The sequence below is a fragment of the Vulpes vulpes genome, chromosome 2, assembly GCF_048418805.1.
Source record: "Vulpes vulpes isolate BD-2025 chromosome 2, VulVul3, whole genome shotgun sequence".
NCBI classification, from domain to species: Eukaryota; Metazoa; Chordata; class Mammalia; order Carnivora; family Canidae; genus Vulpes; species Vulpes vulpes.
The window spans coordinates 42,005,690-42,017,960 of record NC_132781.1 but is presented as its reverse complement, the minus strand read 5'-3'; the positions used below and the strand labels follow the sequence as shown (position 1 = coordinate 42,017,960).

The following is a 12,271-nucleotide window of genomic DNA, read 5'->3' as shown; positions in this document are numbered from 1 at the left end:
AGACATTAACAACAACGTGGGGAAAGCCAGCCAGGCCCCCTCCAGGTAAGCTTTTGCCTGCTGCCACTTGCTGCTTGTGTCCCCTGGGCTCCCACGTTCTGCTTCGTGCTGCCAACTCAGAATTCCTCTCCGTGCATCTGGCTTCTTACTGGAGATCTGTTCTCACCAGTTGTTTCTTGGATATCTCTATTGGAATTTAGCACAGCTATTCTTTTTTAGTGGACACCTCGTTGCACCTGACCCCATGTGAAAAAGGAAGGGACATGGCACAGTCCTGTCCCTCAAGGATTCTGGAATCTCTGGGGGAAGAATATAGGAGAGGAATATGGAATACCTGACTTGAGAGTGGGAGGCAGTGGAGCCCAATGGTTAGAACCAGGGCGGCATCCTGGCTGATGTTTGTTCTAATTCACTGTTGCATATGCTTCACAAATTGCTGGATATTTTGAATATTGATCTGGTATAGAGTTCCAGGATGTTAGACAGATGGTATCCAAGCCTTGTGCTGGGCTGCACTTGCTGGTCCTGTGCTGTCTCTCACCAACTGTGTGACCTAGGGCAAGTTAACCTCTCTGATACTCAGACATAGTATGAGGACACCAATAGTATGAGGACACCCATAGTATGAGGACGCTTCATAGCTTGTTGAGGATGAAACAAGAGTGTGCATAGAAAGCACTCAGCAGAGTGCTCGCACAGAGCATAACTCCATTAATGTTAGGGTCTCTTATCATTTACCGGGCACCCTGAGTTACTGAGTAACTCTGTGCCAGGGTTATACAGGGCACTTCACATGCATTGCACCTCAACTGATTCCCACAGCGGCTCTGTGAAGTGTGAGTTATTCTCTCATTTTACAGATGAGGAAATGGAAGCTCTAAGAGGAGAGTGACTTCCCCGGAGTCACATGACTGATGGTCATTGATCCCCATCCACCCTCCCACTCCACCCCCAGTCAGTGTGCAATAACATGATCCTATAAATCAGAACAAAGCCCTAGTCTGCATAGCGCTGCCCCTAGTCTCACAGCCCAGAGCCACGTTCCCATGGACTCCGGTGGGCAGCACTGCAACCCGGAGCGCACCCACCAGAGGCCGCAGAAAAGCATCAAGGTTAAAAGCACGGACTTGGAGATAAGCAGGTGGCTTTGCCACTTACTAGCCCTGTGACCTTTGGCAAGTGCCCTAGCACCGGAGCCTCTGTTTCCTCATCTGCAAGAAGGGGTTAGGAAGGTCTGTTTCCTGAGGTCATGGTAAGAATGAAATGAGTTCTTTTTTTTTTTTTTAAGATTTCATTTATTTATTCATGAGAGACAGAGAGAGACAGAGAGAGGCAGAGACACAGGCAGAGGGAGAAGCAGGCTCCATGCAGGGAGCCTGATGTGGGACCCGATCCCGGGTCTCCAGGATCACACCCTGAGCCAAAGGCAGGCACCAAACCGCTGAGCCACCCAAGGGTCCCGTGAAATGAGTTTTTGCAAGCAACAAATAGCCCCGTGCCTGGCAGAGAGAAAATGCTCTGTAAATGGCATCTCATCTAAGATGAGGCAGGGCAATGTTAGGCGAGGTCCCCTTGAAGGGCTTCTGAGAAGTGAGGTGGGCTCGGTGGACTTGAAGAGAGGGTAGAATGTGGGGAGGGGGTGAAGACAAGTAGCAAAGGCATTCCAGGAAGGGGGCGAGGAGCGGGGCAAAGATTCACAGACAGAAGCAAGCATGACTGTGCTTGCGGGCTGCCACAGAAGAGGTGAGGCAGGGAGCCACCGCAGATTCTGGAACGAGACACGTGTGGCTGGAAATAGAGGTGAGCGCACTGGAAACCAGGCAGGCTGAGCTGTGGTGGCCTAGAGACCGGGAAATGAGAACGCAGGCTTGGATAGCCTCTAGGTATCTTCCGGGCATTTCAGACTCAAAAATGCGGACTGATAGCTTTATTACTCCTCTCAGGATCTCAAAAAGTTCACCCTTCTCACCGCTTGGCAGCAGCCCCTCACACTGCTCTGACCTCTTACTCCAACTTGACTTCTAGTAAGCCACGCTCCTGCTCTAGAGTCTGCAGTGGCTCCCCACGGCCTGTCACCACACCGAGGCTTGACTACGGCATTCTGTGTGATCAGCTCTCCCAGACGGGTTGCCTATCCTACCGGCCCAGTTCCCCAGTCCCCATACTCAGCACTTTCCTCCCTCTAGTCCTCCAGACCCACTCTATTCCCCAACCCCCATCTTTCAAGATCATCCTGAATCCTTCTCCTCTCCTAGCCCCCGCTGAGTGGCCTAAAGCCTTTAGCCCTGAATCCCACACTTCTAATAGCACTGACAGCTATTCCGGACCTGGGGCTTTGGACCATTCAGAAACTCGAGCTGTAAGTTGACTTGAGGCAAACCAGCTGACTCCGTGCCTCCTGCGAGGACTAGCCCCCTGGAGGGGACCCGAAGGGACCTCACCACCAGCAGCCGGCCCTGTCTCCCATGAGACGTCACCCCCAGCCCTGTGTTTCCTTTGGCTTCTTTGCTAGACTCACAGAACTCGCCGGAGAGAGAGCAGATCTTGGGGCAGCCGTATGGGGTATGGGACGAGAGGGCTGGAGCTGTGGCCTGGGGCAAGATCCTTAGCCTCTCAGGGGAGCCCCCAGCTTCCTTCTCAAGAGAGAGAGAAAACCATACAAAACTGCCTTTTTGCCTGGATTTAGTAAGGGATAGATGAAATAACAGGAACGTTTGCTTTCTCAACTAGAAGCGCCCTGCAGGGGGAGTCATTACGAAAACCTCTGGTTGTTCTTTCGCGAGGAGTGAAAGGGGAGAGCCTGCTCGGGCCGGGGAGCGCCGGGGCCGCCCCAGAGGCTGACTCCGCCGCGGCCGCCGCGGGTGTAGAGGGCCCGGGGCGGGCGCAGGACGGAGCCGGGGGTGGGCTGCTCCGGGCTCGCTCCGCCCCGGGGCGGGGGCTGCGGGGTCGCGCGGCGCTAAAAGGGCCGGGCCGGGCCGGGGCGGGCGGGGCGCCCTGGGAGCTGCGCCCGCGGCCGGGCCATGCGCGAGGGGCTGGGCGCTGCGTGCGAGGCCGCCCGGCCCCGGCTCTGCCGCCTCCTCCGCAGGATCCTGCGGCCGCAGCCCGCCTGCAGGCCCCCGCGAGCCAGGTACTCCCGCCGGGCCGGGTCCGCCCTGGGAGGGGGGCGGGCGGCTCCGCACCCGGGCCTTGGCTCCGACCCAGGCGCGCGGCGCTGACCCGCTGCGGGCCTCGGTTTTGCGTGAAAGTGGGAGGCTGCTAGAATGCTCGCTCCGTCGGATTGCGATGAGGGTTTGCTTCCATGCCACGCTTCCCTCCTTCAGAACGCAGAAGAGGTTGCAGGGCAGTAGCCACAGACGATCCACAGAGGTCCCGCGTGCACCCTTGAGAGGCGTCTATGCGGGCAGGACCAGGAATGGTGGATGTTTCAACATGGGGGCTGTGCACACTTTAGGACTGATAGGATTAAGAGAGCAAAGAGGGTCTTGTTTTACAAATTAGACCCATTTCCCAGAGCGCTCCACCCACCCACCCCGTGTTTGCAGCGGCGAGCGGTGGTGGGGAGTGGGAACTGCCAGGGAAGTCAGGACCCCGTTACCCCAAACAAGCCACGGACCGCAGCTCCCTCCTCAGTAACTCCGGGGCTATGGGGCTATGGGTAGTTACGGGGTCTAAGCACTACACTCCAGCGCTCCTTCTGATGGCAGCTTCTTAAGGGTCTGCTGCTCCCATGAAGGACCAGACAGGACTGGGCATAGCTGTGGGTTAGCCAAATTGCAGGAGAGTCTGGACAGACTGTGCAATAATTGGACAACAAGTATCCAGAACCTTAGTATGCTCACCTGGCTTCTGGCTACCCAGTCTCCCAGCAGCCAGCCCAGAGAAATTAGCCACCTGGGGGAGGCCGGGGACCATGCATAGCTTTGTTTATTGGTTTTTCAAATGAAAAAAAAAACAAAGCCCTAATTATGAAGAGTGCATGGTCATAGTGAAAGTTGAAAAATGCAGAAACCTATAAAGGAAAATTCACATCTCCTATGCTGTCATCACATCACGCTAGCCACTGTCAATATTTACTGGCATTTTCTATGCTTGACACACACACACACACACACACACACACAGCATCAGACCGTATACAGTAACAGTTTGAGGCATTATTGATGATAGTGGAGAAACTGATACAACATAAATGTGCAGCCATAGGCAGTGGGGTCAGGCTGACTATGGGCCCCCTAGATAGTGGATTTTCAGGTAGCTTTTTAATATTTGGGGGCAGTAGTTATGTAAAGTATACAAAAACGGTGTTTCTCCATCTAAATGTTACTGTGGACCAGTAGGCTTCTCCATTTCTCCAGTCCTATGGCCACAGGCAAGTGAAAGGAAGCAAGAACCAGCAGGGTGGAGGTGGGGGTAAGGTAAGGAATGATGGCAAAAGATCCAGAAGACCGGTAAGGCATTGCCTCACTGAGGACTTCAGCCTCAAAACAACTTCCATTTTAAGAAGCCCCGTGATGAATTGCTCAGGTGGCTTACCTGCTCTGACTCAATAGATTTTGAGCTTTTTCCTGGTGGGGCCTCCAGTCTGACCCAGAGAGGTGATGGTAGGGTTTGAGTGACTCCATTCAGATAGAAGCTGTGTTCTGATACATACTTAGGTTCTCTTAAAGAGACACTATCTCTTTGTAGTTATTATCATGTAATGCTACTATATAATGTGTGTAGTTAATTATATAATGTTAATTTAAATATACAGTCATACTTTTTCCACTAATTAAAGTAATACATACTCATTCTTCACATTCCAACACATTCCAAATATGTATAAAGTAGAAAATGAGAGATTTTCTGACTTCTTTCCCCTTGGATGTGTACGCACATGCGTGTCCACCCCAGAAATACCCAGAAGAGCACGGACCACGGACCACAACAAGGTTTCATACTGAAGTGCTCCTATAGTGTGATTCACCCTAGGAGGAGGCATGTGTGGGGGGTGCTATTAAGGGGTGCTCATGTATAAGGAGCCTAGAAAGGTCACATGCTTGCTGTTTTCTGTAGCATCTGCTGGGAGAACAAATCTGGAATCCCAAATTAGAGGGAGTGGTTCCTAAGTGATTTCAGACTACTGGGCTTTTTCACCTTCAAAGGACAGGCAAAGTTTTTTACATCTGTCATTTTGAAATAAATATAAGCAACATATCTTTTAAAAGAGTTCTTGACTTCCAGATATCCTTACTGAGATATTTCGGGGATGACCTGACAGCTCAGATTTGCTTTGAAATGATGGCAGATGCTAGGAGAGTAGAGTTGAAATAAAACTGGCCATGGGTTGATACTTGTTGAGTGGAGTTGAATCTGGGTGAAGGGCCTGTGGAGATTTATTATACCATTTTTTCTACTTGTGTACACTTAACATTTACCATAAATAATAAAAAAATTAGAATAAGTAAATAAACCAATATAAGTCAAGGACTTTAAATAAAAAAGCTTAAGTCCCCCCCAAACAAGTGGATAGTGGACCCTGCTGCTGTCCTGGAGTGGGGGGATTAAAGGAGCCATTTTCTCTGTATTTAGTCTCATCTCACATTTGTAGTTGACTTTTGGCGGGGCATCTTCCCAGAGCTTCCATGGGTCACCATTTGGGCAGCTAACTTTGTCTTAGCTCTCGGTTTTGTAGGGGGAAGGCAAGAGAAGAGGAGGAGGAGGAGGAGGGAGGGTGATGATGGTGGGGAGATTAGGTCTGGTGGGCTGCCTCCCCCACCACAGACACACATATTCCTGGTGTGGCAACTGTGAAATTCACTCCCACCCTCTGAACCTCGGTTCCCTCATCCATCAAATGAGGGTTGGCAAGGGGGACTCCAAGATCCCTCTCTGCCCTTAGATACTCTATCTCATGATGGCTGTTTCCTTTCGCAGTCTAGTGACACAGGATGACCCCAAGTGTCACAGCCTCAGCAAGCACCGGGATGAGTCCCCCCAGTCCCTCACAGGGACGGTAAAGGTCAGTGAGTCACAAGGGTGTGGGAAGCCCCTTCCTTCCTTGCCCAGGCAGATGCAGGCTGAGCAGCCTAGTGGAGGCTGAGGCCTGGGCAATGAGTGGGGATCCTCAGGGGTACAGGTAGTGAGGAAGGGCCTTGGGAGAGTGGGATGATCCCTGGAAAGCAGGAGTGGTGGATTCTATGGTGCTATGGCCCCTGGATGGCTTGCCTGTGCAGGCTACAGGCACAGATGCAAGGTGGACATTCATGGAGCCGGGCGGAGGGGGAGGGGCACCGCAACACAATCCCAGACTCAGCAGCTGAACCCCAGTTCCAGCTCCCAGCTTCTAGCCCAAAGGTCCCATATTTCCTAAGAGCTTTGGATCCCAGCATTCCGGAGAGGTGGGCAGAGAAATGGGTGGGAGGTGGGAGAGAAGATGGATTCCATGTTCTTAAATAACTCCAGGGAAGTCCTGATTTCTGCTCTCTGCAGTACTGGCTGTGACAAGAGCCTCTCTTGCATCTAACCTCAGTCCCTCCTGTTGCAATTTCACTGAGGGAACATTTGGCAGGGTCTTAGGTGAGGAGAGAAGCCTGGCCCATGGCCCAGGCACCTGGGGCTCTTAGCAGGCACTGGCCCAGGTGGCCAGGCTGCCGGGAAAGGAGGAGGGGGACACAGACTGACATCCTGACCTGGGTCCCCTCATAGTCCCCCACCCCAAGCCAAAGTGGGGTCCTGGGGTAGAGGCATTTGTAAATCCTTGATGTTTCCCCCTCTTAGACGTCTCCAGAATCTACAATCAAGCCAGCTGCGCCCCCACGGGCCTGCCCACGGCATGTGAGGATCAAAAACTGGGGCAACGGGATGACCTTCCAAGACACACTTCACCACAAGGCCAAAGGGGTGAGAAGGCTGGGGCTCAGGGAGAACCACCTTCGTCCCAAGCTGGTGGAGCCATTAGGGCCCTTAGTAGATCAAATGGATGCACCCCTGGGCAAGCCAGACAGTTATCTGCTTGGACACAGGGTGGTGGGAACAGGAGCCAGTGGTCCACACAAATGACAGAGGATGGAGACAATGCCAGCTCCCTGTTAGTTCCCATAATGGGTGTTGGATAATCCAGGAGACAGGATGAATGATTACAGGAAGAAATGCAGTCTTTTTTACAGAGACAGCATAGTAATGGGGAGAAATTTTTTTCATTTTCTTTTTAAATTTTTTCTTTTAAATTTACTTATTTGTGAGAGACACAGGGAGAGAGGCAGAGACACAGGCAGAGGGAGATGCAGGCTCCATGCAGGGAGCCTGACGTGGGACTCGATCCCAGGTCTCCAGAATCCCACCCTGAGCTGAAGGCAGACGCTTAACCTCTGAGCCACCCAGGCATCCCTCCTTTTCTTTTAATCAGGGAAAGTTTTCTTTTTTTACAATTTTATTTTATTTTTGTTTGAGAGAGAGAGAGAGATAGAGAGAGAGAACAAGCAGGGTGGGGAGGGGCATGGGGAGAGGGGGAAGCAGGCTCGCCACTGAGCAGGAAGCTTGATGCAGGGCTGGATCCCAGGACTTTGAGATCATGACCTGAGTGGAAGGCAGATGTTTAACCAACACTGAACCATCCAGGTGCCCCTAATCAGGGAGAATTTTCTAAAAGAACTGCCCAAAGCTGGACTGAGCAACATCGGGAGATAGTGAGCTCCCTGTCACTAGAAGAATTCAAATTTGATAGGGAGATGGGAGAGGGGTTCAAGCAGCCGTTGAGTAGTTGGAATAAGAGTCCTTCAAGGCTCCTTCTTCTAAGTGTCTTAATCTAACTATAGAATGCATTCTGATTATAAAGTAGAAAGGAAATGAAAATTTCAAGACCATGAAAACAGAAGGATTTCCCATACCTTCCAGAAATTACCACAATTAACATTTGGATGTACATTCTTCCAGCATTTTTTCTGTGCCATCTTCTAACTTTAGGATTTGTATCCTCTCCATTCGGTTCATTTTGGCTAAGTACAAAACTGTGTTCCCACGAGTCACATCAGTCTCTTTAAATGAGAAGGTAGTGGAGATATTCCCCGGGATCGAGCTGTTGACTTTGCCCTGGGTCTGAGTCTGGCCAGGGAGCAGAGCCAGAGACTGAGCCCAAGGTGGTGGGAATAACCCCAGCTCATACCCCCTTGGGTCAGCCAGTAGAGGAAAGGAGATGTGGGTGGTGAGAAAGCTTGGTGGGCCCCAAGGAGGAGGTAACACAGGGGTGGAGAGGGGCAGCAGGAAGCTGGAGCAGCTGGAGGAGAAAGAGATGGCTAGGAGAGCTGGCCCGGAAGGAAGACGCCCATCAACACCTTCCTGAGGGTTCCAGGCAGCCCCCTCACCACTTGCCTCTCCCTTCCCAGGATCTTGCTTGCAAGTCCAAGTCTTGTCTGGGAGCCATCATGAACCCCAAAAGTTTGACCAGAGAACCCAGGGACAAGCCAACCCCCCCAGACGAGCTTCTACCTCAAGCCATTGAATTTGTCAACCAGTATTACAGCTCCTTCAAAGAGTAAGTCTCACTTGGACTGGGTCACTGCCTCCCCGTTTCCCTGAGCTCTCCTGTCTCCAGTCATTTCCCTCTGACCCCAGGCTCTTTCCCTTCCCAGATTCACAGTGGAGCCAGGGCTCAAGCATAGTTTTCCAAGGGGGGAGACCCCAGCCCAGCATAGGTTCTCATAATTATAAGAAAAAGAGGCAGAGCAATAATGGTGAAAAGCGCGGATCAGGAGTATAGCTGTTTGACTTTGAATCCTGGCTGTGCCAGTAACTAGCCCTGTATCCTTGGGAAATCTGTTCATCTTCTCTGCATGTCAACTTCCTCCTCTATAAAAGTAGGGTGAGAATAGAATCCAGCTCGTAAGATTGTTGTGAGGATTATGTAAGTTCAGAACAAAGTGACCTTGACTGTGAACTGGTGTGCACCCTTTTATTAGGAAATGTTTGAGGCAGGAAGGACTTTTGGGACCACCTGGTCAGACCCTCCTCCACATGAACAGGGAAGCCCAGTCCCAGCTAGAATCCATGCCACGTGTCTTGGAGAGAGCAGGTCATGCTCTTTGCATTGAACTCTGTGCAGTTCTGTATTCCTGGATTTCATAAAATACGTGATTATTAATTTAAGCCCATTTATAACTTTAAAATAAAAATACACAAAGGGATTGTGAGACAGAATGGCTGACAGAATGGATTTGCTGTTTGATGGGCTGGGAGGGGAGTGTGTCTTTTATGGTGTAGGCCAGGCAGCACTCTGTGGCATGAAACGAATCATAGAAGCACACCTGGGACCCCCATGGTGGAAAGAGTGGTTCCTGGTGATACCACATCCTCTCTACTATGACCCTACAAATATCTGAGCTGGAAGGAGCCTAGCGTCTATGAAAAAGACCCTTATCTTCCACGGCCACTGATTTCAATCCTGGCTGTCATAAAATCACCTGAGGACTTTGTAAAATGCTGATGCTGGGGTGCCTTGGCCAAGGGCCTCAGGATCTCAGGAAGTGTGGAGTGGGAAGACCTCTGTGTTCTCTCCAAAAAGCTCCTCCGGCGATTCTCAGAGAGAACCAGGCTGAGTAACCTGCTGGGGCTTGGCTGCCACATGTGCTGTGTAACTGCAGCCTCTATGGGAGTGCTTCGCCACTAGGAGGTTCAAGGTCTTGGGCTGTGAGCCCTGCCAGTGACCAATGAGCCTTTCAGGGTCTAGGAATTCTCTTGATGGGCCTCGTTGGGCCACCGTATCAACACTGACATTTACTGAGCACTAAGTACATCCCGGGCCGTGTGTAAGTGCTTTATAAGTAATGCTCACCACAACTCTAGGAAATGAGTATCATTGTGATTTTATAGACATTTTACAGATAACTGTAGGAACCCCCCAGTTTATGGGAACTGAAGGCCACAGATGAAATCATTTGCTTGAAGTCAGACGTTTGGGAGTCCTGCAGTGGGATTTGAACCCAGGCAGTTTGGCACCAGAGCCCCTGCTTTTAACCTGTGTTCTAGAAGATTCCAACTTCATTCTGGACCTGGGAGGTCCTGCTGGTGTTTAGAAGGCACTGGGTGGGTGTTAGCCCAGGAAAGCAACTAAGTTGTTCTTGGTAGCTGTTCAAACACAGTTGTTTCTCACAAAGGGAAAGTCCCAACCCCATACCTTGAACCCGTCAAGAGATCTGGAGGGTACAAAGGATGAATGACAGTCCATCCACAGCTACACTAGCAGCCAGAGTCACAGACGGCTGGCAGTTTTGATTGTTAGCGAATGAAGGATTGTTATAGTTAGAAATTGTAACTTGCTGAATGTTCTGTTCAAATTCATTCACTGAGTCCAAAAGCAATACTCTTTTTTTTTTTTTTGGAACCATAAGCATCATAACGTCTGTAGTGCCTGAGAAATGTGACTGTATGGAAAAAGTGGTAAAATATAAAACTCTAAAGGAATTGGGGGAAATGTGAAAAATAATGCTTTCTTTACATAGCCACACATTAACACTACTACTGTGCTTAGGGCTTCTGTTCTGGTGACTGGTACTGTTTCTATGCATAGACATAGAGCAAGGAGTCTTGCTAGAAGCTTTAGAAGCTTTGTGTGGGAAAGGAGGGGGCTTCCAGTGTGGCAACGTCAATCTCACCCAGCAGGTCCTTATGCCAGGAGTGTCCTTGAAGATAAAGAGCCCCCGATGTTTTGTCTCCAAGCTTTTTTCTTTAATAAAGGAAGAGTTGTCAAGACACTCTTCATACACAGAAAGGCCACTTTGTTCAGAGTCGGCCATTCTCCTTAATCAGGAGTTCATTCCTTAAATAGTTTCGATTGTTGCCATTTCAAATTGTCTTTGGTGTTGATTGGAAATTTCAAGGTTGGCATGTGTGTGTGTGTGTGTGTGTGTGTGTGTGTCTCAAAGCCTTTCTGAATCCCCACCCTGGGAGATATTTTTGTAGCCTGGGAGGGGTGAGGAGAAACACTTTAGAAATCTCCCCTGGGATTGATTGCTGGCTGAGCAATGCCGAGGTTGAGAAAAAGCATATTCTAGGGGGCCTGCGATATTGGATCGTGCTGTGGAGGGCTCCTTCCTGGGTAGGCCCTGCGGCCCTACAGGCTGAGTCCTGAAAACCCATCCCAGCTCAGGAAAGCGTGGGTGGGCCCTCAACATCTCTGCGCTTGCAATCCCCTAGGGTGGAGGGTGGAAGGTTAAGAGCCTGGCCTTGGCATTAGGGCAACCTGAATGTAAATCCTGATTGCTCTTTATCACACTTACGTTCTCAGGCTAGTACTTAACCTGCTAGAGCCTTCATACTCCAGATTATAAAATGAGCAGAAAAATGCCACCCTCACAGACTCGGCGAGACCCGGACTGTGAGTGGCTTTGCCCAGTTCCTGGCTCATAATGATTCCTCGGTACACGGGAGCATTCATGGGAGGGACTGCTCATCTCTGGATCATAGGATGGTGGCCGGGAAGCAGGATGCGGCTGTGGCTTGATGGGTACTCCTCCAGGTCGTGCAGGTATCTGAGAAAGGTTGCACTCCTTGTTGATGCTTACCAAGCTGAGATGAATAGGACTGGAGTAAAAGTATCTGGAAACAAGGATGCCAATGAGAACAGGACCAGCGTAACTGGACCCAGTGGCAAAGTGAAAACGTGGGCTCCCTGTTCAAAAATGATTAAGAATTTCAAGACAGGGACAGCAGAGCACTAAGCCAGGCCTGGGACCCTTCTGAATTCTGGGACACGGTCTTACACCTATGAAGCTGACCCTGGAGGGGACAGTCTCGGTGAGGGACATCTTGCCCTCCTGGTATCCTAGCTCAGTTCCTGCTTCTGTGGATCGAATTAATCCTCATCTAAGGCCATCTCATTGTTGATCTTCCTGCTGTCTTCCTGTCCCCCAGGGCAAAAATAGAGGAACATCTGGCCAGGGTGGAAGCAGTAACAAAGGAGATAGAAACAACAGGAACCTATCAGCTGACGGGGGATGAGCTCATCTTCGCCACCAAGCAGGCCTGGCGCAACGCTCCCCGCTGCATCGGGAGGATCCAGTGGTCCAACCTCCAGGTGGCCTTCCTTAGACCTGGGCAGGAGAGGAAATTGGGGGTGGGGCGGGGAGCAGGCGCTGAGTATGTGGCTCTGAGTCGCCCGGTGGGACTCCCCAGTTCTGTCTTCACATTTGTGAACTTGACATAGGGGTTCATAGGGCTCCCCCTAGAAGTCTAGAATCTGATTTCAAGATTTTTTTAAAATTCATTTATTCACGAGAGACACAGAGAAAGAGGCAGA

At 50.7% G+C, this 12,271-nt stretch overlaps 1 protein-coding gene across 2 annotated transcripts in view; it reads left to right on the top strand.

Moving 5' to 3' along the window:
- Positions 1-2,984: 2,984 nt before the first annotated feature.
- Positions 2,985-12,271, top strand: part of NOS2 (nitric oxide synthase 2) — a 33,323-nt gene continuing 24,036 nt past the window's right edge. The window contains exons 1-5 of one of the 2 annotated variants that reach the window (XM_026016246.2): positions 2,985-3,127; positions 5,917-6,001; positions 6,760-6,882; positions 8,364-8,512; positions 11,887-12,049. In XM_026016246.2, the coding sequence (XP_025872031.2) occupies positions 3,021-3,127; positions 5,917-6,001; positions 6,760-6,882; positions 8,364-8,512; positions 11,887-12,049 (627 nt within the window). In that variant the 5' untranslated portion in view covers positions 2,985-3,020. The remainder of the gene's footprint in view (positions 3,128-5,916; positions 6,002-6,759; positions 6,883-8,363; positions 8,513-11,886; positions 12,050-12,271) is intronic. The other variant, XM_026016247.2, reaches the window with a different exon arrangement.